The following is a 25,938-nucleotide window of genomic DNA, read 5'->3' as shown; positions in this document are numbered from 1 at the left end:
GTTGATCTCAAAGCCGAATGCCAGTATTAATCTATTTTATTGTTGATAAATAATTAAATCGCTGTACACAATCTAATTTGGCGCTTAGAACTCTGAATACAAATGTATGTTACTTCGAATGTTAGCTCAAAAAGGGTGAACATCTGCAGGATTTCTTAATAATTTACAAACGTTTTTATTGCAGCAATGCTAACAGGCGGTGGAGCAATGTATACACCTTTTCACAGCACGTGGTTTGCGGATTTGCGTATACAAGTCTACAAGACTTTAATTCCATACAAAGTGAGGACATCGAACTATTCATACAGTTGACGAAGGTCCTCATCTAGATTGATAATATGCTAAAATAATGTTAGGACCCGGGTGTAAGGCCTCTCTTTCAAAAATGTCCTCAAATTGTTGGTCAAAAGTCAATAGCGGGTCCACGTATAAGTAGTGAAACAAACACACACACGCACAAGGGCGGACTAGGTTTACACGTTATGCCCTCCGCAATCATCGTGACCAAGTAATCTACAAGTATGTATCTAGAATAAGGCTACATTCAAACATTGGAAGCATTTAACAAAGAATTTTAAAGCCACATGCTTATCAAAACATATACACAAGCAAACGATTCACCAGAAACATTTAAACCACTTAGTTAGTTAGTTTTATTTGTGTATACATGTCAAGCATTTTACAGTTCAATATAATCAATGCATTACAATATCGTAACATGTTAAGTACAGATACAAATAATACGATATAGCTAACATTCTAATTTCAAATGTCAATGGTGCATTTAATCACAGATCTAACTAAAATAACGATGATGCATACACAGTATAACCCGTAAAGCATAGACATGTAAACATGAATAAGCTTATTTCTAACGGGGTCCCTGGATTTTGTCAAACAGGTCTTATAAGTGACCATAAATATATAGTTTGTTTCAGTTCTTAATACAAAAACGACATGATCTTACATATTAAAAAAGCGAGACTTTCAAACGATTGACATGATAATACACAGACTCATACAAATTAGCATTAAAATAAGCAATTTCATAAAATAAAACAAATCTAAAAGTAAAAATACATGGAATTCTCGTCTTCCTTCATTTCATTTAATAGATGTTTCTTAACAAGTTGCTTAAAAGTAAATTTCGATTTGATGGACTTTATATTATCAGGTACTGAATTCCAATCCTTAATACCATTGTAGTAAAATGAAGAACTAGTAAAGCCATCAACTTGAGGTACATAAAAATTTAATCTTGATCTATTCCCATATTGATGGACATCTGTACATTAGACAAAATTGTCTTTCATATAGCTAGGGCTTTTATTGTAGAAAATCTTATGGATATGGTTAAGTCGAAGTTGCTTGTATCTTTGCTCAATGTTCAATAAACCAAGACCTTCAAAATTCGATACACCAAGTGATGTTCTACTATGGGAATTGTTAATAAAACGAACAATTTTATTTTGGACTATTTGTAGCTTGGTTTTGAGCTGTTTCGTGAGCCCACAATACCACGAAGAGGATGCATAACCTAAATGGCATTGTATTAAAGAATTAGAACTTCTAAGACTTTTATTTAAGAAAGCACTTTGCCTATATAAAAATGTAAGTGTCCAGTTAACCTTCTTGACGATATTATTTCCCTTCATAAGTATTTATTATGTTATACAAAGAAAGCGATAAAACACCCTCCTTTCGTGCACAATCGATGCATAAGCGCTCGTCCAAATTTTCATAAACCTTTGTTAGACCAAATTCTTCCTTGCAGATTGAACAAGTAAATGTATTCGAAATGAGGTTGTCCAAGAGCGACAAGTGTGTGTGACTACATTTACCAACATTGATAGACTGTTGACTATGTGTCTGCTTTGGTTTATTTGTTACACTTTTATTTGTGGCGCCATGTTCACGACACTCAAGTTGAGTGTCAACTATTATTGAATGCAAAACAGATTTATCATCTTCCATTTCTGTGTAGGTCTCTTTGTTTCCAGCCCATTCACAAAACACAATATCCATATTTTTTACAAATTTACCTTCCTCCACATGAGAATCCATAGCATTCAATTCTTTTTGTGAATCATTAACAAGAATGTCAATCTGATCCTTAGAGTGGATTGATCCTATTTCACTCTTTGATACAGTTTCCTGAAGCTTATCTGAAATTGAACCTAGAATAACAGTGGATTGCATTAAGCCTTGCGACATACAATTTAGTCTATTTTTCTCTAAATTAGAACCGTTATTTAACTTGTTGGGTATTGTTGTATTCAAACTTTTCTGAATATCTCTTTCCTTCGACTCCGCACCCTTCTGTCCCGATACTCTTGAGCTACATCTTGCAAGTTTAGAACTCTTTTGTTTTTCAAATTGTGTGATACGTTTTGTAGGTTTAGAACGACACTGAGGGGTGTTTAATGTGTCAATGTGCTCTTTCTCTTTAGGCAGTTCATCAGAAGGGTTGACACAATATATTTCTTGTGTTTCTCCAGAACATTCTTGTGAAAATACAGCATCTGTGGAATCACGTCTGTGTCTACTATCAAATGGGTTTGTTGGACCCACAGTGATTGATTTATGTTCTTCTGTATTTACCCTTGTATGGGTGCCATTGAGGTCAGGTATACTTTCTGGTAATATTTCATCACAATTTTGGATTTCCATACAGCTGTTGTTATTTTCTATGTTTAAACTCATATCCACTTCTGGTATACCAGAGTGGATGCCTTCTTCATCTGTGGATGCATGTCTGTGTCTACTATCAAATGGGTTTGTTGGACCCACAGTGATTGATTTATGTTCTTCTGTATTTACCCTTATATGGGTGCCATTGAGGTCAGGTATACTTTCTGGTAATATTTCATCACAATTTTGGATTTCCATACAGCTGTTGTTATTTTCTATGTGTAAACTCATATCCACTTCTGGTATACCAGAGTGGATGCCTTCTTCATCTGAAAAAAAAAATCAACAGTTTTCAAACGTACATGGACCAATCTAATTTTTGTAAAGCCATTATGAACATGCTTTCACAATCAACCATGAAAGGTGAGCAGATGTATGGGCAAGTGCAGGTCGCAGTGGTGTAGTGAAAATTGTTTCCGCCTAGCTATCGGGAGGTAACAGGTTGGATCCACACTGTGGGAGGGTTCTTTAGATTTCCCACATAGACACCAATTACCGGTTTAAGTCTCAGGAAATGGACTTTAGAGCGTTTCAAATAAACCTTAGGCTTTCTATGCAATCAAGCAAAGATAGATAGGTTTAAAATGAATGCCTCCCGTTGAGGAGGATTCACATGGCCATATTCAGTTATTTTAGGGCTACGTTAAATTTAACTTACACTTAAATGTATTATGAATATTGCTGGGCCAAGTGTGAGGTTGAGCGCTCTATAACCGGTTTAAACCCCCAATGCTTTGCATTGACCGTTCCAAGGCGGTGACCCCAGCTTTATTCATATTTTGTGTTTATGTTGGTTTGTATTGTGCTGTATTGTGCTGTTTTGTACTGTTTGGGCAACCGGTCACTTGCCTTAAATAAAGGACCAACTAATTGTTTTTAATATTGAATTCAATACTGCTCCAGCAGCTGGAGTTTCATTTCTTTATATTAATAGCAATTGGAGTACCGGTAGACAAAATATTGATCAAGTATTGGCATTATAAGAAATATAGACACATACCAAGTGTTAATGATGAAATTGTTGTTTCGTTGTTGCTGTAACTCCAGCTGCCATCTGGCTGAAACTCAACCTCTGTGACACATGGTGGTACCTTCTTGAGTATGAGCAGAAACAGCCTGAACATGGAGAAAGTGAATTGTATTATAGAATTTCTGGCTCGTTTGATATTTAGAACGAAGTTTTTTTTCTTTTATACCTGTCAATAAACATAGTTTAATAATATCATAATTGTATGACTGAGGAATAATGATTACATGTATTCTTCAGCAACCATTGTTTAAGTACCTTTAAATGAAACTTCAATACTTTGCACCAAGAGTCATTGGTTAAAGTACATTTAAATTTCTAGGCTACAAAAGTGCAGAAGAAAATACATTTTTAACATATTTCTAACAAATTAGAGTATGGTAAAAATTATATTGCAAGGATAAGTCCAAGCTGAATACCTGCCTATAACAATATCCGAGTAGCATTAAATATACCTACTTGTCCACAACAATATTTGAGTATGGCTTCTGACAGATGAAACACTTCTTAACAGATTTGCCCTCGTTCATTCTGACCAGAGTCTCAGCCTCCATACACAGGATGTGGGAGCATTTGTCCCCTCGACATGGTGTCACCAGGCGACTCTGTCCTATCTTTGAACAGATACAAGATTTAACATGATGCATGTCCATATTGCACATATGCCTTCGCATTCCACTATTGTATCAAAACTCTAATGATTTCAAAATCAAGACTCTTTATGGTCAAATTTGACCTTTGACCATGAAGTAATTTGACCTTTTCATCTTATTAAGGCTTAAATTTGTGTCAAGTTATTCAAAAATTCACTCAATAAATGGCAAAGAAATAGCAAAGACTGAAATGTTTATGTTTAATTTGACTTTGGACATCTAAGTGACACCTAAACAAGATGTGTAACATGCAACATGTTATCTCACTATAATTATTGCTGACGTTTGTGCAAAGTTATTTTAAAATCCATCTATAAATGGCAAAGCTATAGAAGTTTGTGCACATACAGAGTGACTGCTATATGATCAAATCTAAAAGTGTTATTTTAGAGACAATTCCAAGTTCCTTTACTTCGCCTTAATCAATGGAGTGGAACAAAATTTGACCTTGATCTCAAAGTCATTAGATAGACTCAGATAAAGCGTTTCTGAAAACATTCCAGACCAGTGCTAATGTAAAGACAAGAGGGCCAGGATGGCCCTAGTTCGCTCACCTGAGAGGAGTTGGTTCATTTAATCTTTACCAAACGTCAAACTTGACCTAGGTATGTCCAGACAAACATCCTGGTCAAGTTTCAGCATTATTGAACCAAATTCAGGCGTATGGAGTGTTTTTGTTTTTGTAAGATTTTACCTAGTGACCTATATTTTGAGTTAACCCCCTTACCAAACATCAAACTTTGCTTACAAAAATAAATATTTTGACCAAGATTCATAAAATCTGAAACAAAATTGTAACCTCTAGAGTGTTTACAAGAATTTTGTATAATATAATGAAAATTTGGACAATCTAAGGGCAATAATTATGGCATTAATTATGTGATTTTGCTCATTATCAAACTTGACTGAGATCTTTCAGCAACTTTCATACAGAATTGAGAAGTGTGAATGCTAGAGTGTTTACAAACCAAATGTGGACAGACGGACGGCAGACAAAGACCAATCCTAAAACCTCACCTGAGCAATCAGGTGAGCTAAAGTGTGTTTCACCGATCTGAGCCATTTTCCAACTTGTCTGAGAAATCAATAAAACCAATGCATTGACTAAGTTTCACGATGATTAGGCCAAGAAAGTGACTTCTATAGTGTTCGATCACAAGGTTTTTCTCTAGTCACATAAGGAAAACTGCCCCACACCCCCTGGCGGTCATGTTTTTTTACTGATCGGGACCATTTGCGAACTCATCTGAGATATATACCGGTATATAAAACCAATCTTTTCACCAAGTTTCATGATGATTTGGCAAAAAATGTGACTTCTCGAGTGTTCACAAGCTTTTTGAACTATATAAATATAAGAAAACTGCCCCCCCCCCCTGGCAGCCATGTTATTCAACTGACCGGAACCATTTTTTAACTCATGTTCTGACCAAATTTCATGAAAATTGGGCAAAAAATGTGACTTCTAGAGTGTTCACATGTTTTCACTTTATACATAGAGAAAAATGCCCCGCCCACTGGCGGCCATGTTTTTTCACCGATCTGGACCATTTTCGAACTCATCCGAGATATCAATAAAACCAATGTTTTGACAACTTTCATGACGATTGGACAAAAATTGTGACTTAAAGTGTGTTTACAAGGTTTCTCTAGTATAGCCAAAAAAGGAAAACTGCCCTGCCCACTGGTGACCATGTTTTTCAACTGACCAGAACCACTTTTGAACACAACCAACATATCATTAAGACAAACATTTTGACAAAGTTTCATGAAGATTGGGCATGAAATGTGACTTCTACAGTGTTAACAAGGTTTTCTGTGAAACCATTATATATCGTCAGGCATTAATTTTCGTATATTTCGTCAGTCGGCCTATTGACGAATTCAAGATCCTAACGAACAATTATGCCCCATATTTGAACAAATTAAGACTGAATTACCAAAGGCATGAGGCACTAAAGTCCAACGTAATCAACGCATACATACTCCGTCTGACATTACATAATCAAGATAAATCCGGTATTGACACAAAAGGGTGTAGATTACAGTGTACTTAACTGACACGTGACATTGTTCTAAAACGCGAAAGCAGTACAGCTGTATCGACTGTGTTGACTTCCTTTAGGCAAATTGTAATGATAAGCGCTAATTGTTAACAAATTTATAACCAATTGTGTTTATTGTGTTTTTCAGTGTTGTGGCATAAGATACTACAGCCTCAACGCACCAGATTAGATCCGGATCAAAGACAATAAACAAATTTTTAAGATGATGATGAATATACTTATCGTATATACATTCTCCGCATTGTTTACAAATAAATACAGAACATTTTGAGTTGTGTTTGGTTGTTTGCGTTTAACTAAAATTCAATGCTAAATTTCTTTCAATGTACAAGCAAGCAAACAAGAGGGCCATGATGGCCCTGAATCGCTCACCTGACTCGTTAAGATCAGATGAAAACTATGACCTCTATTGTCTACACATGTTTTTTTTCTATGATTTGACCTAGTGACCTAGTTCCTGACTCTAGATGACCCAAATACAATCCCAATCCAGATTTCATCAAGATAAACATTCTGACCACAGTTCATAAATATTGGATAAAAACTGTGACCTCTATTGTCAACACAAGGTTTTTCTATTTATTTGACCTAGATTTTTACCCCAGATGACCCAAATACAATCCCACCCAGATTTCATCAAGAATTCCGACCAAATTTCATAAAGGTTGGATGAAAACTGTGATCTCTAATGTCTACACAAGGTTTTTCTATGATTTGACCTAGTGACCTAGTTTTTGACCCCAGATGACCCAAATAAAATCCCAACCCAGATTTCATCAAGATAAACATTCTGACCAAATTTCATAAAGATTGGATGAAAACTGTGACCTCTATTGTCTACAGAAGGTTGTTCTATTATTTGACCTAGTGACCTTGTTTTTGACCCCAGATGACCCAAATACAATCCCAAACCGGATTTCATCAAGATAAACATTTTGACCAAATTTCATCAAGATTGGATGCAAACTGTGACCTCTACTGTCTACACAAACAAATTGTTGACGGACGGACGCACGGACACACGCAGGCACGCACAACGGACGCCGGACATCACACGATCACATAAGCTCACCGTGTCACTTCATGACAGGTGACCTAAAAATATGTGTCGGAGATAAACATGAACAGTTTTGGTTAAAATCCCATAGAAACAAGGGCTGTTTGTAAAACATGCATGCCCCCCTATATGGGCTATAAGTTGTAGTAGCAGCCATTGTGTGAATACGTGTTTTGTCACTGTGAATGGTGGTGGTGGTGGTGGTGGTGGTGTAGTAGTAGTAGTAGTAGTAATAGTAGTAGTAGTAGTAGTAGAAGTAGTAGTAATAGTAGTTGTAGTAGTAGTAGTAGTAGTAGTAGTAGTAGTAGTAGTAGTAGTAGAAGTAGTAGTAGTAGTAGTAGTAGAAGTAGTAGTAGTAGTAGTAGTAGTAGTAGTAGTGGTAGTAGTAGTAGTAGTAGTAGTAGTAGTGGTAAAAGTAGTAGTAGTAGTGGCAGTAGTAGTAGAAGTAGTAATAGTAGACGTGGTGGTGGTGGTGGTGGTGGTGGTAGTAGTACTAGTAGTAGTACTAGTAGTAGTAAGAGTAGTAGTAGTAGTAGTGGTAGTAGTAGTAGAAGTAGTAGTAGTAGTAGTAGTAGCATTAGTAGTAGTCGTAGTAGTAGTAGTAGTAGTAGTAGTAGTAGTAGTAGTAGTAGTAGTAGTAGCAGTAGCAGTAGCAGCATTACAAGACCAATACTTAAGAATGATCAAATGGGAAAAGGTAACATAGCACCGGCAGTAAATATGGGGCTCATTTACAGGTCAGATTTGGAATCTCTGCTGTAAAATGAGATCTTGAATGAATTAAAGGGAGGCAAATCTGTAATAAAAGAACATGCATAAACCGTAGTTGTTTCCCTTGTTTGAACCATGCTAAATCCTTACAAGTTTGGAAAGAATTGGATGAAAAATTTGTACTTAATTGCATAAACACCATTTTCTCAATTCAATAATGCTTATTTTTTGTAGGGTTCGTTTCCTCATTGATATAAAGACACTGTGCAAATTTGGAAAGGATCGGACAAAAAATGTGGAAGATTTTTGAAAGTTTTCACAAAATAGGCAAAAACGAATAAACATGCAAAGTTCAACGAGCTCCTGCGGCCATGTTTTTTGACGAATCAAATTTCTTTGAACAACTTTTTCAGGGGAGCCCTCAAAGGTCATCCCTGTGAAATTTTTTGAAAATCTGATGAGCGGTTTCTGACAAGAAGATTTTTTAAGGTTTTTACCATATATGGTCATGGCGGCCATCTTGGTTATGCGATCAAATTTTTTTTTTAAATTCTTTTTTCCCATGACCTAGGGATGCTCCACATGAAATTTAGTTGAAATTGGCTCAATGGTTTAGTAGAAGAAGATGTTTACAAATTGTTTACAGACGGACGGACGGACGCCGGACGCTGAGTGATCACAATAGCTCACCTCGAGCTATCGCTCAGGTGAGCTAAAAAAAACAAACTGACAATAACAGGTTTTGTTACAATTTTCATATTACACCTGTAAAGGTACAAAATCAAACTTGAAAGTACAATCTTTATCTAATTTCAATGACAAATAAAAATCAATGGGCCGTGCTCTGTGAAAAAGGGGTTTAACGCCTGTGCGTAAAGTGTCGTTTTTCAAGAAAGTATTTTCTTAGCATTTATTAAGTTAAGGCAGAAATTGTCGTCCCTGATTAGCCTGAATGGACTGCACAGGCTTATTAGGGATGAAACTTTATGCACATGCATTAAATCCCTTTTCACAGAGCGCATCTCCAATATAGGTTTTACACACATATTGCTTATAATGAATGAAATGCAGCCTTTTGAAATCGACCATCCATTTCAGCCTCTATTTAGAAATTAATTAAGCAGTTTAACCATTACATGTATTACATACAAAGCGGGTTAAGGGCTAAATATGTGTATTAAACATTATTAAATACACCAATAAAACAACATTAAAACCTAAGTGTGTTTGTTTATATGTGTTTACCCTAAAACTAGCATACATGATTTAATACTGATTAATAATGATGGGAATCGTGTAATGAGGAGAATAAAAAAGTCAAGGGTTGATTAAATGCTTAACTGAAACCAATTCTCATTTAAGTTGTTTCACTTCTCCCGAATTTCAGCTGAGGAAGAAGTCACTTCTTCCACACTTTTGAACATTGTCTGAACCCTTTATAGAATGTATCGTTGAAATACCCCAACTTTAAGATTCTGTCTTAATGAGTAAAGATTAAAACCCTTTGACAGGAAATACATTTGAATGTATACATTATACAATGTACACTCAAATCAGGCAATGTTGTCGAACATATGTAAGGAGTATCTTACCGGACAAGTGAGTTTTGCCTTGTAGCTGGTAGACTGGACTTCACTAGAGTCGGTTTGAAATCTGCCCTGGACTGTTGAACAAATATCATGGCATAGTTTAGAGTAATGAAACAATAACACACAGTCTATTTAAGTGGAATCCTACATTTTAATTAACAATACACACCTAGTAACTTAGAGGTGCAAAACGAGAGACTAGTTGTGCAACAATGATGAAAGAATGAAATATATTAAACAAGAGGGCCATGATAGCCCTGTATCGCTCCACTGTTTTTTATGCGAAAAAAGCGTGCAATGCGCATGGGTTGAAATGTACTCAGGCATATGACTTTCTCTTTCTATCCCTCGTCCCACTGGGCGCTTAAAGTTGGAAGGGTGAGCATTTTTATATATGGAAAACGTTACTACGGTGTTAACTAAACAGACTAAAAAGCCCGGGAATTGTTGCACAGGTCCTTTGCTTATAACGTAGGTACATTTATCTCTCCAAAAGATATTGTCGTTCTTTCTATTTCACATATTTTTAGATGCTGATGATCAAATCTACGCAAGTTCTACAACATCAATGAAAGTTCCTTCATTCAATCGTGAATCTTTTTCCAAAATTCCAAAAAGTGTTTGTAGGTTTCAAAGTTTCTGTTACTTATATAGTTCATGACATATGCATAATACCTTATGACTTAGATCACCTGAACTTTACTTCATTCTTGAGGCATTAGTGAAAGTAGCAGGATTGTTTACGTGGTGAAGAAATTGTTTATTGTACAAAGAAGATATTTGCCTGAGGAAACATAAAGTTACGAGTTTTTCAGGTTAATGAGGTGCCGAAAGGCAATAGGAATGATAACTTTGTAGAGGTTGTTTGTTAAACAAAGTAAATGTTTATGAGACAAAAAATTGAATTATAGTTCATCAAGATGTTGGGATCATGGCAACAATACTCGCATATGGCATGAGGTTTAAAGAGACATCATGACAAACAATTAGCTTGACCTAACTTTCCTTTACTTTTTCCATCTGACTTTGGTAACCTGTAATTTTTGTTTTTGAAAAATAAAGAGAAATTGCCATATATTGAAATAAGGTATCTGATCTATTCTCTGATAGGTTGCTAGTAATAGACTTAGCGGCAGTCATGTTATAAACAAGGGGATTGTTCATGGCATTGGTAGAATATACTTTTTTATTAGATACATCTTTTTTAAGTTGGATTCTCCTTACTTTTTGTTTTTTGATGAATCAAATTTTCTTTAACAACTTTTTAATGGGAGCCTTTAAGGGATAAATTTGGCCCCAGGAGCATAATTTGTACAAACTTGGTAGAGAACTATAAGATGTCACTACATACCAAATTTGGTAGCCCTAGGCCCAATGGTTATGGACAGGAAGATTTTAAAGTTTGCACAAAAGAGGCTTTATATAAGCAAATGTTCAGTTTTGTGACCCCCGGGGCAGGGTAAAATATGAGCCCAAGGGAATAATTTGAACAAATTTGATAGAGGACTATTAGATGTCACTACATACCAAATTTAGTAGCCCTAGGCTCTATAATTATGAACAAGAAGATTTTTAAAGTTTTCACAAAATAGGCCTTATTTAAGCATATGTTCATTTTTGTGACCCCCGGGGCAGGGTCAAATTAGACCCCAGGGGCATAATTTGAAAAAACTTGGTAGAGAACTTTAAGATTTTAATACATACCAAATTTGGTAGTAATAGGCCCAATGGTTATGGACAAGGAGATTTTTAAAGTTTGACCAAAATAGGCCCAATATAAGCATATGTTCAATTTTGTGACCCCTGGGGAATGGTCAAATTTGATCCCAGTGGCTTAATTGGAACAAACTTGGTAGAGAACTATTAGATGTCACTACATACCAAATTTGGTAGCCCTATGCCATACGGTTATGGACAAGGAGATTTTTAAAGTTTGCACAAAATAGGCCTTATTTAAGCGTATGTTCATTTTTGTGACCCCCGGGGCAGCGTCAAATATGACCCCAGGGGCATCATTTTAACAAACTTGGTAGAGAACTATTAGATGTCACTACATTAAGTTTGCACAAAATGGGCGTTATATAAGCATATGTTCATTTTTGTGACCCCTGGGGCAGGGTCAAATATGACCCCAGGGGCATAATTTGAACAAACAAAGTAGAGAACTATTAAATGTCACTACATACCAAACGTGGTAGCACTAGGCACAATGGTTATGGACAAGATTTTTAAAGTTTGCACAAAATAGGCTTTATATAAGCATATGTTCAATTTATTGACCCCCCGGGCTGGGGTCAAATTTGACCTAAGGGGCATAATTTGAACAAATTTGAAAGAGGTTCACCCCAGGAACATTTGTGAGAAGTTTTATCAGAATTGGACTTGTAGTTTAGAAGAAGAAGATGTTTAAAGAAAAAGTTAACACACGCACGCACGCACGACCATGACATAAGCCCAGCTGGCCTCTGGCCTGTGGAGCTAATAAAACTGCTTACTGTATTGCTTAGCCTCTAGAATACTTGGCATGTTCTTCAGAAGCCGTTGTAGAATTGTTCTCATTTCAAGGCGCTTTACCACAGTTATAAACAAACAGTGTTTCTGAAAAAAAAAAGCACAGGTCAGACCGATACTAAAACAAGAGCACCGCATAACGGGTGCCACGCTCGGCTGCGAAAGCTTGTCAGAATTTTTTTTTTAGAGGTCACAGTGACCTTTACCCTTGACCTTGTGACCCAAAATGGGTGTGGCGTGTAGAACTCATCAAGGTGCATCTACATATGAAGTTTCAAAGTTGTAGGTTGAAGCACTTTGATTTTAGAAGCAATGTTAAGGTTTTTGTTAAAGTTTTATATTAAAGGTCACATTGACCTTGACCTTTGACCTAGTGACCCCAAAAAGGGTGTGGCATGTAGAACTCATCTAGGTGCAACTACATATGAAGTTTCAAAGTTGTAGGTGGAAGCACTTTGATCTTAGAGCCTATGTTAAAGTTTGATATTAGAGGTCACAGTGACCTTGACCTTTGACCTAGTGACCCAAAAATGGGTGTGGCGTGTAGAACTCATCAAGGTGCATATACATATGACGTTTCAAAGTTGTAGGTGGAAGCACTTTGATTTTAGAGCCAATGTTAAGGTTTTAGCACAAGCTGGCTATGACAATAGCTCGGGTTTTCTCCGAAAACAGCCTCGCTAATAACAATTTAAGCAATGTCCGTAATTAAACCTAAAAGATGGACCTAGATCACAAATCAATAGAATAGGGCATGGACAGTTTGACCCTAGGGAAATGACCTGAACATAGTCAAGACAAAACCACTTTACAATGTTACACATCTAATACTAAACTCCTGACTTAGCAGTTTAAAAAAAATCATAAGTCTATATGGGCTGTGCTCTGCTAAAAAGGGGTTTAATGTATGTAGGTTAAGTGTTGTCTCATATAAGCCTACAGTTCCCACAGGCTAATCAGGGACCACACTTTCTGCTTTCTTATATTATTCTTTTCAAGAAAGTTTATTCTTAGCAAAAATGACGTTTAGGCAGAATGTGTCATCCCTGATTGGCCTTTGCCGACTTCACACACATGCATTAAACCCCCTTTTCACATAGCACTGCTATATAAATCATTTGACCATTTGGGCATGACCAGTTTTGCAGGGGCAAGATTTCAACAAACTTAGTAGAGTACTCTGCCCTATATTTGTAACACACCCAATATAACAAGAGCTGTCAAAGGACAGCGCTCGACTATTAGAGTGCTTGACAGTATAACGTAAGCCATCATGGAGAGGGGGGGGGTATATTGTGGGTGGGTGTTAATTTAATAATTGATCTTTCTATTGATATTATTTTTTAAAAAAATGGGGGGGGGGATTCTGAGGTGGGGCATGGGGGATGGTTTGGGTGGAGTGCATTGTGTTATGTCAGGTAAGTGTTGTTTTGTCAATGTATGAACCAAATGTGATCATAAGTAAAGAATTTATGGCAATTTAAGCAAAATGTTTAATTATCTAAGTATAAAAGGGGCCATAATTCTGTCAAAATGCTTGATACAGTTGTCTGCTCTTGTTTATTGATTGAGGTCATGTTGGTAAAGAAGTATGCAAACTATAAAAGCAATATGTCAAGGGACATAGGAAATATTTGGGGTGGTACGCAAACTTTAACATAGATTTATCCATAATATGCATATTCTAAGTATAAAAGGGGCAATAATTCTGTCAAAATGCTTGATACAGTTGTCTGCTCTTGTTTATAGGTTGGGGTCATGTTGGTAAACAAGTATGCAAAATATGAAAGCAATATGTCAAGGGACATAGGAAATAATTGGGGGAGTACGTTAACTTTAACATTTGCACGCTAACGCTAACGCCATCACCGACGTGAGCAGGATAGCTCCATTAAATATATTTCATATATAATAGTAGAGCTAAAAATTAATGACCCTTTCTGTTCAGGAAGATTAAAAAAAGTGTTTACCCTATCAGACTTTTTAAATCACCTGACCCTCAGGACGAGGTAATTTATTGAGAATAAGGGGCATGATTGGAACAAACTTCCAGTGGTAGAAGACCACTATATATTTATACAATCCAAGTATGAAATCCCTGACCCTTGCTTTTATTTAGAACAGTAATTCTATTATTTAGCATGTATGTCCAAGGGGTATGACCTTAGCAACGGAACCATATATGATGTTAAACATCAAACATTAAACCCCTGATCCACGTGGTTTCAGATATGATTCCTTAGGTTAATTACTATACAAGTCTTCATAAATCATATGACCACTTTGTGATTAATCATTAGCAATTTTTGATCACAGGGACATGGTCTGAACAAACTTCATACAGGACCTCTATCTGATGCATTGTAACATACCAATTTTCAAAGTTCCACGATTTATGAACAATATGAGTCAATATTTATCATGCAACCCCTTCAGCAAGGCATGTTTGGACACCAGAGCATGGTTCAAACAAAGTTTATTTGAAGAACTGATGACTAAATGGTATTACACACTGAGTACTAAACCTCAAGGAGCATTGCCGGTTGAAGGGCTTAGGAGAACACTATAATGCCCATAATACTCATAGCATGTTTTTTTGTAAATTGTATTAACAAATGTGCTTAACCATTTATTGTAAGAAGAAAGACAATTTCGGTTTGTTAAATAAGAAGTTTACCATTTCAATATCCCCTTGACCTTTCAATTACATCACACTGGAATCTTAATACAGCAATGCCTCTAGCTGTTCTTGTGGGATCTGGTGCGGCAACAATGCCAACCAAATTTTATGTTGATATGCAATCTGGGCAAGTTCGTTTCATATTGGATAAAAAGTGAATTCTCTATAGAGATAACAGCTCTCAAATGTTGGCAAATCAGCTCATTCTGAGAAAACTGGGCTAAATGCATGTGCGTGAAGTGTCACAACCGGTTGGCCTGCGCAGAACTAGGCTCAAATAGAGATGATGGGTACCGACACAAAGGTTGCCAATACCAATAGCTCACAAAGCGTTTTGCGAATAAAAAGTGCTGAAAATCTAAATTGACAGGACATAAATATATGCTTGTAGCATCAATCTGTACCTTTGTTTCTTGAGGACTTAATTCCACTGACAGTGTGGTGTCATATTTGGCAAGAGCACAGGCTTTGGTGATGTCAACTGGTCTGTGCACAGAAGATTCTTTGTAATTCTCCTACAAACACACAATATTTATTAGCAGATATAAAAAACAGAACACTGCCCCTATTGAAGGCATCTAATTAGACCTGAAGTGTTGAAAAACTACTTAAAGTTCAAAATCTTTTCACAGCGAAATGAAATGATAAGTCTTAACAAGCAAATTGAATTGATATCCCCGCCAATTTCAAAATTTTCTGACAGACGGAATCACGGACAGAGGGACATAGTGATGGATGAACGGACCGACAACGCCAATTATATATCCCTCTTCCTTTTGCGGGGGATAATTATGGGCAAAGTGCTATTATAAAAATAAAATCTTGTAATATCATATATGGTCGCAAATTGCGATAGATAGGCACTCAAAACTACCCCAGTTATACTCTCACCATTGTCCAATTCTTCGTAAGAAAAAAGTGTCAATATCACATGTAAAACATCATATGAGCCGTGTACTATGAAAACTGGGCATAATTCATGTATGTAACTTAATGTCCCAGATTAGCCTGGGAAGTCCAATCGGAGATGACACTTTCAATTTTAATAGAACTTTGTTTAAAAATAGTATATTATAAACCAAAATCTAGTTAGGCGGTAAATGTCGTCCCTGATAAGCCTGTGAAGACTGAAAAGGCTAATATGGGAAGACTGTATGCACATACACATAGCCCAGTTTTTCCAGACAAAGGCTCATCTCAGAATGAATGTATCTGCATATCATCATATTCAAGCCAAACAAGGGCTGTTTGTAAAACATGCATGCCCCCATATGGGCTGTCAGTTGTAGTGGCAGCCATTGTGTGAAAACGTTTTTATCACTGTGACCTTGACCTTTGACCCAGCGACCTGAAAATCATTAGGGGTCATCTGCCAGTCATGATCAAAGTACCTATGAAGTTTCATGATCCTAGGCCTAATTATTCTTGAGTTATCATCAGGAAATCATTTTACTGTTTCGAGTCACTGTGACCTTGACCTTTGACCTAGTGACCTGAAAATCAATATGAGTCATCTGCCAGTCATGATCAATGTTCCTATTAAGTTTCATGATCCTAGGCGTAAGCATTTTTGAGTTATCATCCAGAAACCATTTTACTGTTTCGAGTCACTGTGACCTTGACCTTTGACTAAGTGACATGAAAATCAATAGGGGTCATCTGCCAGTCATGATCAATGTACCTATGAAGTTTCATGATCCAAGGTGTAAGCATTCTTGAGTTATCATCCGGAAACCATTTTACTGTTTCGAGTCACTGTGACCTTGACCTTTGACCTAGTGACCTGAAAATCAATAGGGGTCATCTGCGAGTCATGATCAATGTACCTATGAAGTTTCATGATCCTAGGCGTAAGCATTCTTCAGTAATCATCCAGAAACCATTTTACTATTTCAAGTCACTGTGACCTAGACCTTTGACCTAGTGACCTGAAAATCACAAGGGGTCATCTGCCAGTCATGATCGATGTACCTATGAAGTTTCATGATCCTAGGCCTAAGCGTTCTTGAGTTATCATCCGGAAACCATCTGGTGGACGGACCGACGGACTGACCGACATGTGCAAAACAAAATACCCCCTCTTCTTCGAAGGGGGGCATAAAAAGCATTATCAGCTTAGACTGGCTAAGATGTTTAAATGGATTGAAAGCTTTCAAAAATAAGCGCTATGTGTTAATTAACTTAATTATGAGTGATCTAGTTTTTGACCAATATTTTCCCAGATTCAAACAAACACTTCATATTTTCAAGCATCTTATCATGCAGATCACTTAAACAAAGCCTATCCATGCTGGACCAAGTTATGCTGCCATAAATATTTAAGGCCATCTGCACAACTCCCCCTATCATTACATTACCTTTTTCATGCGTAATTGTCTTATAAAAAATGCTTACCTGTATATGAACTCTCTGTGATCCTACAAACACCAGGCAGTCAGGGATACGGTCCTTACAATGTCCAAGAGGCAAGTCATATTCACAAAACCTGCAAAATAATTTAAGATGCCATCAAAAGCATGATATGTGAAGTTATAACAGTATTTCTGTCCATATTTCATATAAGTATTTGGTCTATATGTATTTACAGTCATTAAAATCAGCAATCTCACTCAGCATTCCCAAGGTCATTCAATTACTTGACAGTTATGTGACAAGTCTATCTAATTAAACTTGTAGTAATCAATGTTGAGGGCTTCTGGAGACAATGGCATTGTTTTATGGCTTATTTTATTGCCCAATTTCCCTGCTCAAACAGTAAATAGTACTCGCAGCCTGTCATCACGTGTAGACTTTTACGCGAAGACAAAGAAAACGGTGTCTACCATATTCACATGATAATTAATTTAACAATTAACAATAAGAAAATTTACCTAAGATGTAGCTCCACATTTCTTATTCCATTACTGTCCCTGAAAATAAACATAAGCAAGATGCGTTTGTGAAACATAATGTCCCCCTATATGATGTTTGACCTTGAAGGATGACCTTGACCTTGACCCTTCACCACTCAAAATGTGAAGCTCCATGAGATACACATGCATTTCAACTATAAAATTGCTAGCTTCAATATTGCAGAAGTGACATTACATAAGCAATTTTGACCCATATATTTGACCTTGAAGGATGACCTTGACCTTTCACCACTCAAAATGTGCAGCTCCATGAGATACACATGCATGCCAAATATCAAGTTGCTATCTTCAATATTGCAAAAGTATTCATAAAATAAGCGATTTGGGCCACATATATTTGACCGCTGACCGTGAAGGAAGATCATGACCTTGACCTTTCACCACTCAAATTGTGCAGCTCCATGAGATACACATGCATGCCAAATATCAAGTTGCTATCTTCAATATTTCAAAAGTATTCATAAAATAAGCGATTTGGGCCACATAAATTTGACCTCTGACCTTGAAGGATGACCTTGACCTTTCACCACTCAAAATGTGCAGCTCCATGAGAGAGATACACATGCATGCCTAATATTAAGTTGCTATCTTCAATATTGCAAATCTATTCATAAAATGAGCGATTTTGGCCACATATATTTGACCTCTGACCTTGAAGGATGACCTTGACCTTTCACCACTTAAAATGTGCAGCTCCATGAGATACACATGCATGCCAAATATCAAGTTGCTATATTCAATATAGCAAAAGTTATTGCAAAATGTTAAATTTGGCGCAAACAGACCAACCAACCAACAGACAGGGCAAAAACAATATGTCCCCCACTACTACTAAAGTGGGGGACATAAATAGTAGTGGGGGACATAAAAACAAGTTAACAATGACAAACAGCAGCATTACATATCTAACATCCCATGTCCACTTTCTACTAGTAATCTCTTACACCAAAACAAATGTTTCAACCTTAGGAAAATACACAACTTTTTATTTAAGTCTACCATTTTATGATGAACTCAAAGAGATATAAAATCACCTCTAAGAATGAACGCCGCCAGTAAAGTCAAGGTTTTTGACTTTCAATACATTTTTTACTTTCAATACACTAAAGATGTACACCTCAATATGTTTTTTTTAGTTCAGACCATACACATTTGAAAATGTGTTTCTACTACTTACAATTTTTTTCTATTTTAATCAAAACTAATCTTATTATGTGTTTTTCAAGAACTTTTCTTTCAAGAGCTTTTGTTTTTCATTCATTAACAGGAACGGATTAACGTGATTTGCATTTCACACATACGCTGACATGGAACATAACCTGAAGTGTGCACTTACGTTGAAGTCTCAATCATCTTGCTCAGGGCTGGACTGATACTGATTTTCATTTTGCACAAAGGTATTGTTCCGCTTTGCACTGAAAAAAAGAAGCCCTCAATAAGGCATATGTCAGCTCTTAAAGCGAGACTTTACGATTTTGTCAAATATTTATGCATTTATATAAAATGTGAAACAACTTATTATACATATATTTCAATATAAGGGCTGTTTGTAAAACATGCATGCCCCCCATATGGGCTGCCAGTTGAAGTGGCAGCCATTGTGTGAATACATTTTTTGTCACTGCGACCTTGACCTTTGACCTAGTGACCTGACAATTGATAGGGGTCATCTGCCAGTCATTATCAATATACCTATGAAGTTTTCTATCCTAGGTGTAAGCATTCTTGAGTTATCATCCGGAAAACGTTTTACTGTTTCGAGTCACTGTGACCTTGACCTTTGACCTAGTGACCTGAAAATCAATAGGGGTCATCTACCAGTCAAGATCAATGTTCCTATGAAGTTTCATGATCCTAGGCGTAAGCATTCTTGAGTTATCATCCGGAAACCATTTCCCTATTTCAAGTCACTGTGACCTTGACCTTTGACCTAGTGACTTGAAAATCAATAGGGGTCATCTGCCAGTCATGGTCAATGTACTTATGAAGTTTCATGATCCTAGGCGTAAGCATTCTTGAGTTATCATCCAGAAACCATTTTACTGTTTCGATTAACTGTGACCTTGACCTTTGACCTATGGACCTGAAAATCAATAGGGGTCATTTGCCAGTCATGATCAATGTACCTATGAAGTTTCATGATCCTAGGCGTAAGCATTCTTGAGTTATCATCCGGAAACCATTTTACTAATTCGAGTCACTGCGACCTTGACCTTTGACCTAGTGACCTGAAAATCAATAGGGATCATCTGCCAGTCATGATCAATGTACCTATGAAGTTTCATGATCCTACCCTTAGCATTCTTGAGTTATCATCCGGAAACCATTTTACTATTTAGAGTCACTGTGACCTTGACCTTTGACCTAGTGACCTGAAAATCGATATGGGTCATCTGCCAGTCATGATCAATGTACCTATGAAGTTTCATGATCCTAGGCTTAAGCGTTCTTGAGATATCATCCGGAAACCATCTGGCGGACAGATCTATGGACAGACCGACATGTGCAAAACAATATACCATCTCTTCTTCGCAGGGGGGCATTCTGGAAACCATTTTTCTGTTTCCAGTCACAGCAACCTTGACCTTTGACCTAGTGACCTGAACATCAATAGGGGTCATCTGCGAGTCATGATCCAAGGTGTAAGCGTTCTTGAGTTATCATCCGGAAACCATTTTAAAATTTCGGGTCACTTCCAGGAAACCAATCAAAAACCGTGTCTAGCGGCATTCCTTTTTAAAATAGGTACTGACGTGTTTTACCAGGAAAACCGCCGGGGATTTTCTGAATTGTCGGCCTCTTTTTGATTGCAATCAGGGGGTTCCGAATCTATTTCGAGATACGATCCGTTTGTTGTCTCCGAACTCACTCTGGGATTTAATTGTCATCTGATCGTACTGTATTAATATTTTTGCATCTTTGAAAAGCTTATTTAAAACGCAGTTAATTGATATAGAACATATAATCCCGCCCAAAATACACACGACCGGTCGGGCATGTTCCTGGGACATTGGCTAGCCCGGACCAAGGTACGGGCAGTGAATGTCGTTCGGACGTGCCTAAGTGTTAAGCCCTGATAACCCGGACAAGCTCATTTATGGCCATTTTTGACCTATGAACTCGAAGTGTGACCTTGACCTTGGAGATATTGACGTAATTCTTTCGCGCGATACACCGGCCAATGATGATGAACGAATGTGCCAATGATTTTAAAATCTCACAATGAACAACATAGTTATGGCCCGGACAAGTTCATTTATGGCCATTTTTGACCTTTGAACTTAAAGTGTGACCTTGACCTTAGAGATATCAACGTAATTCTTTTGTGCAACACACCGTCCAATGATGGTGAACAAATGTGCCAAATGATTTAAAAATCTCACAATTAACAACATAGTTATTGCCCAGACAATCTCATTTATGGCCATTTTTGATCTTTGAACTCAAAGTGTGACCTTGACCTTGGAGATATTGATGTAACTCTTTCGCGCGACACACCGTCCAATGATTGTAAACAAATTTGCCAAATTATCTTAAAATCTCACAATAAATGATAAAGTTATGGCCCTGACAAGCATTTGACCTTTGAACTCCAAGAGTGACCTTGACCTTGGAGATATCAAAGTACTTTTTTCACACGACACACCGTCCCATGATGGTGAACAAATGTACCAATGTATTATAAAATCTAACGATAAATGACATAGTTATGGTCCGGAAAAACTTTCGGTTTAAAACACACTTAGTGACCCCGTGATCTAGTTTTTGACCCGGCATGAATTTATTCAAACTTGACCTATACATCATCTAGATACAACTTGTGACCAAGTTTGGTGAAGATAGGATGAAATTTCTGGACAGACCGACAGACCGACCGACAAAGTAACTCCTATATAGCCCCCATTACCATTTGGTAATGGGGGTATAATAAAGTAAATATAATTATCAAAGCCATTTCGTAAACAATTCAGGAAAAGGACTACTTTAAATAAAAATCCCAATTCCAAGACCCATAACTTCGTCCAAAAACAATGGGCTGGAATGAAACTCACCCTTGATCATGAGTCATTTAGATAGACTGATACCCCCATAAATAAGATAATGTTTGTAAATATGTGCAAGCATTAAGAAACAAGAGCTGTCTCCATAGGCATAGGATGACATATGACCCCGAAAAACACTTTGATAGAAGTTATGAGCATTTTTCGAAACCTAAACGCAAACCCTAAGTTCAAGGTCAAGGTCAAAGGGGTCACAATTTGTGTGCGTATGGAAATGCCTTGTCCATATACACATGCATATACAAACAAGGGCTGTTTGTAAAACATGCATGCCCCCCTATATGGGCTATAAGTTGTAGTAGCAGCCATTGTGTGAATACGTTTTTTGTCACTGAATACGTTTTTTGTCAATGTGGGTGGTGGTGGTGGTGTTGGTGGTGGTGGTAGCAGAAGAAATAGTAGTAGTAGTAGTAGTAGTAGTAGTAGTAGTAGTAGTAGTAGTAGTAGTAGTAGTAGTAGTAGTAGTAGTAGTAGAAGTAGTAGTAGTAGTAGTAGAAGTAGTAGTAGTAGTAGTAGTAGAGCAGTAGTAGAAGTAGTAGTAGTAGTAGTAGAAGTAGTAGTAGTAGTAGTAGTAGTAGTAGTAGTAGTAGTAGTAGTAGAAGTAGTAGTAGACGAGTAGTAGTATTATTATTAGTAGTAGTAGTAGTAGTAGTAGCAGTTGAAGTAGTAGTAGTAGTAGTAGAAGTAGTAGTAGTAGTAGTAGTAGTAGTAGTAGTAGTAGAAGCAGAAGTAGTGGTTGTAGCAGCAGCAGCAGCAGCAGCAGCAGCAGTAGTAGCAGTAGTAGTAGTAGTAGTAGTAGTAGTAGTAGTAGTAGTAGTAGTATGCATTACAAAAATGCAGTAAGCCTTACATTTGGTAAAATTTAAATATATTACAAGGGAGGCAAATCTGTAACAATAAATTTAAACTTATTGCATTTGTTTCCCCTGTAGTGTATTACCTCCCCTGTCCTGCTTATATTTATATTAATCAACAAAATTAAACATTAACACAAGGGACAAAATTGTCACAAAACCAGGTTTTCATTGTGAAAAAAAATCTGATAAAGGGAGACAACTCAAACTGAACTTTTGAAATGAACAAAGAAAATTAACCCCCTTTGTAAGTTTGTTTTAAAATAAATCTATTTTTAGTTGTGGCGACCTTGACATTGGAGATATGCACATGATTTATTTTTTTTTTACCTTTGACCATGAAGGATGACCTTGACCTTTCACCACTAAAAATGTGCAGCTTCATAAGATACACATGCATGGCAAATATCAAGTTGCTATCTTCAATATTGCAAAATTTATGAGCAACGTTAAAGTTTTCGGACGGACACACGGACGGACGGACGGACGGTCAAAATTTGTGTGCGTATGGAAAGGCGTTGTCCATATACACATGCATACCAAATATGAAGGTTATATCTCAAGGGACATAGAAGTTAAGAGCATTTTTCTAAACCTAAACGCAGATTTTGAAACCTAAACGCAGACCCCTACTTCAAGGTCAAGGTCACAGGGGTCAAAATTGTTGTGCGTATGGAAAGGCCTTGTCCATATACACATGCATACCAAATATGAAGGTTATATCTCAAGGGACATTTATGGCCATTTTTTACCTTTGAACTCAAAGTGTGACCTTGACCTTGGAGATATCGACGTAATTATTTCGCGCGACACACCGTCCAATGATGGTGAACAAATGTGCCAAATGATTTTAAAATCTGACAATGAACGACATAGTTATGGCTCGGACAAGCTCATTTATGGCCATTTTTGACCTTTGAACTCAAAGTGTGACCTTGACCTTGGAGATATCGACGTAATTATTTCGCGCGACACACCGTCCAATGATGGTAAACAAATGTGCCAAATGATTTTAAAATCTGACAATGAACGACATAGTTATGGCCCGGACAAGCTTGTTCCGCCCGCCCGCCAGCCAGCCAGCCAGCCCGCCCGCATTCGCCAATCTAATAACCAGTTTTTTCCTTCGGAAAACCTGGTTAACAATATTTAATATACAAAATATACAAAAAATCTCATATTCTGATAATATTTTTACTGATCCACTGTATTTTACTAAAAGGATGATGTTTCATTGGACTGATAATTATAGATTTAGGATTACAGACCAGTTGCTTCAGTAATATTGTTCAGAGTGTGCCCTGTTGGCGGCGTATGCATTCTAAAATTAACATTAAAAAAACCATTTTACTATTTCGAGTCACCGTGACCTTGACCTTTGACCTAGTGACCTCAAAATCAATAGGGGTCATCTGCTAGTCATGATCAATGTACCTATGAAGTTTCATGATCCTAGGCACAAGCCTTCTTGAGTTATCGTCTGACAACCACCTGGTGGACGGACCGAAAGATAGACCGACCGACCGACATGAGCAAAGCAATATACCCCCTCTTCTTCGAAGGGGGGCATAAATATGAAGGTTACATCTGAAGCGACATAGAAGTTATGAGCATTTTTCAAAACCTAAACACAGATTTGAAACCTTAACCTTAGTTCAAGGTCAAGGTTAAAGGGGTCCAAATTTGTGTGCGTATGGAAAGCCTTGTCCACATAAACAAGCATACCAAATATGAAGGTTACATCTGAAGCATCATAGAAGTTATGAGCATTTTTCAAAACCTAAACGCAGATTTTGAAACCAAAACAAGGACTCTAAGTTCAAGGTCAAGGTCAAAGGGGTCCAAATTTGTGTGAAATTTATGGAAAGGTCTTGTCCATATACACATGCATACCAAATATGAAAGTTACATCTGAAGCGACATAGAAGTTATGAGCATTTTTCAAAACCTAAACGCAGATTTCGAAACCTTAACGCAAACCCTAAGTTCAAGGTCAAGGTCAAAGGGGTCCAAATTTGTGTGCGTATGGAAAGGCCTTGTCCATATACACATGCATACCAAAGATGAAGGTTACATCTGAAGTGACATAGAAGTTATGAGCATTTTTCGAAACCTTAACGCAAAGTGTGATGGAAAGACAGACAGACAGACAGACAGACAGACAGACGGATGGACTGTCCCATCAAGGGGGCATAAAAAAAATTACGAAAACTGTTATTGTCGGACATGGTGAAAGCCTGTCCAATGAAATGCAAGATTGTCTGGCTTTCTGTCTGGACATGTCTGCTTCCAAAGATTAAAATAATGCTCTTGCAGTTATCACATCAAAATTATTTGGTGCTTAACAGTTCAAGATATTTCCAGACAATGATCATTTTTGTCAATATTCATAACAACAGAAAGTACACTGCAACGCCCATATATCGCGGACCGGTATATTGCGCTGTCCAATATATCGCGCTTTGGCTATGGCTCCCAAAAATCCGACAAGCATGATCACTTAATGACATGTTTAATCCGAGAATTCCCTAACTTAAGCAAAAAAACGATTCTAGCTAGTATTAACACCCTATATTTCGCGGCTTACTATGGCACGCAGTGAAGCGTGAAAAACAGTTGATAAGTGACAGTGTTGTTTACTCACGGCAGGGGTTGTTTTTAACACTTAAGAAATAACCAATTAGTGTCATTGCAAAGGTAACAAGAGCACCACCTTGCCAGTGCAGATTGCTCATCTATTTTCTTTTTAAAGGTGAAAGGACTCTCAATTTCAATCACAAAGGAGGGAGGGGTGGAGTGAAGAGGGGTGTATAGTGTGGGGGTGTGGACATTTATTACATTATCTTCCAACAAGGGACAAAATTGTCACAAAACCAGGTTTTCATTGTGAAAAAAAAATCTGATAAAGGGAGAAAACTCAAACTGAACTTTTGAAATGACCAAAAAAAATTAACCCCCTTTGTAATTTTTTTTTTTTTTTTAATCTATTTTAGTCGTGGCGACCTTGACATTGGAGATATTGACGTGATTCTTTCGTGGGACACACCGTCCCATGATGGTGAACAAATGTGCCAAATGATTTTTAAATCTCACAATGAATGACATAGTTATGGCCAGGACAAGCTC

At 37.1% G+C, this 25,938-nt stretch overlaps 3 protein-coding genes across 16 annotated transcripts in view; 2 read left to right on the top strand and 1 right to left on the bottom strand.

Moving 5' to 3' along the window:
• LOC127860137 (uncharacterized) overlaps positions 1-25,938 on the top strand; it is a 355,128-nt gene that overhangs the window by 163,960 nt on the left and 165,230 nt on the right. The window lies entirely within an intron of this gene.
• The window catches only part of LOC127860164 (protein CDV3 homolog), a 337,157-nt gene that overhangs the window by 214,288 nt on the left and 96,931 nt on the right, over positions 1-25,938 (top strand). The gene's annotated exons all lie outside the window — the stretch shown is intronic.
• The window catches only part of LOC127860141 (uncharacterized), an 85,240-nt gene that overhangs the window by 14,691 nt on the left and 44,611 nt on the right, over positions 1-25,938 (bottom strand). For 7 of the 9 annotated variants that reach the window (XM_052398002.1, XM_052398008.1, XM_052398003.1 and 4 more), the window contains 9 exons: positions 19,234-19,312; positions 17,856-17,894; positions 17,380-17,470; positions 15,390-15,500; positions 12,290-12,392; positions 9,798-9,868; positions 4,178-4,332; positions 3,692-3,807; positions 640-2,960 (listed from right to left, as the gene is read on the bottom strand). In XM_052398002.1, coding sequence (XP_052253962.1) covers positions 1,642-2,960; positions 3,692-3,807; positions 4,178-4,332; positions 9,798-9,868; positions 12,290-12,392; positions 15,390-15,500; positions 17,380-17,470; positions 17,856-17,894; positions 19,234-19,312 — 2,084 coding nt within the window. In that variant the 3' untranslated portion in view covers positions 640-1,641. Of the gene's footprint in view, positions 1-639; positions 2,961-3,691; positions 3,808-4,177; positions 4,333-9,797; positions 9,869-12,289; positions 12,393-15,389; positions 15,501-17,379; positions 17,471-17,855; positions 17,895-19,233; positions 19,313-25,938 lie in introns of those variants that run through there. The other 2 variants (XM_052398006.1, XM_052398009.1) reach the window with 2 other exon arrangements.

The sequence above is a fragment of the Dreissena polymorpha genome, chromosome 15 (genome assembly GCF_020536995.1).
Source record: "Dreissena polymorpha isolate Duluth1 chromosome 15, UMN_Dpol_1.0, whole genome shotgun sequence".
NCBI classification, from domain to species: domain Eukaryota; kingdom Metazoa; phylum Mollusca; class Bivalvia; order Myida; family Dreissenidae; genus Dreissena; species Dreissena polymorpha.
Note: the sequence above shows the minus strand (reverse complement) of the source record. Positions and strands in the feature narration are given on the sequence as shown.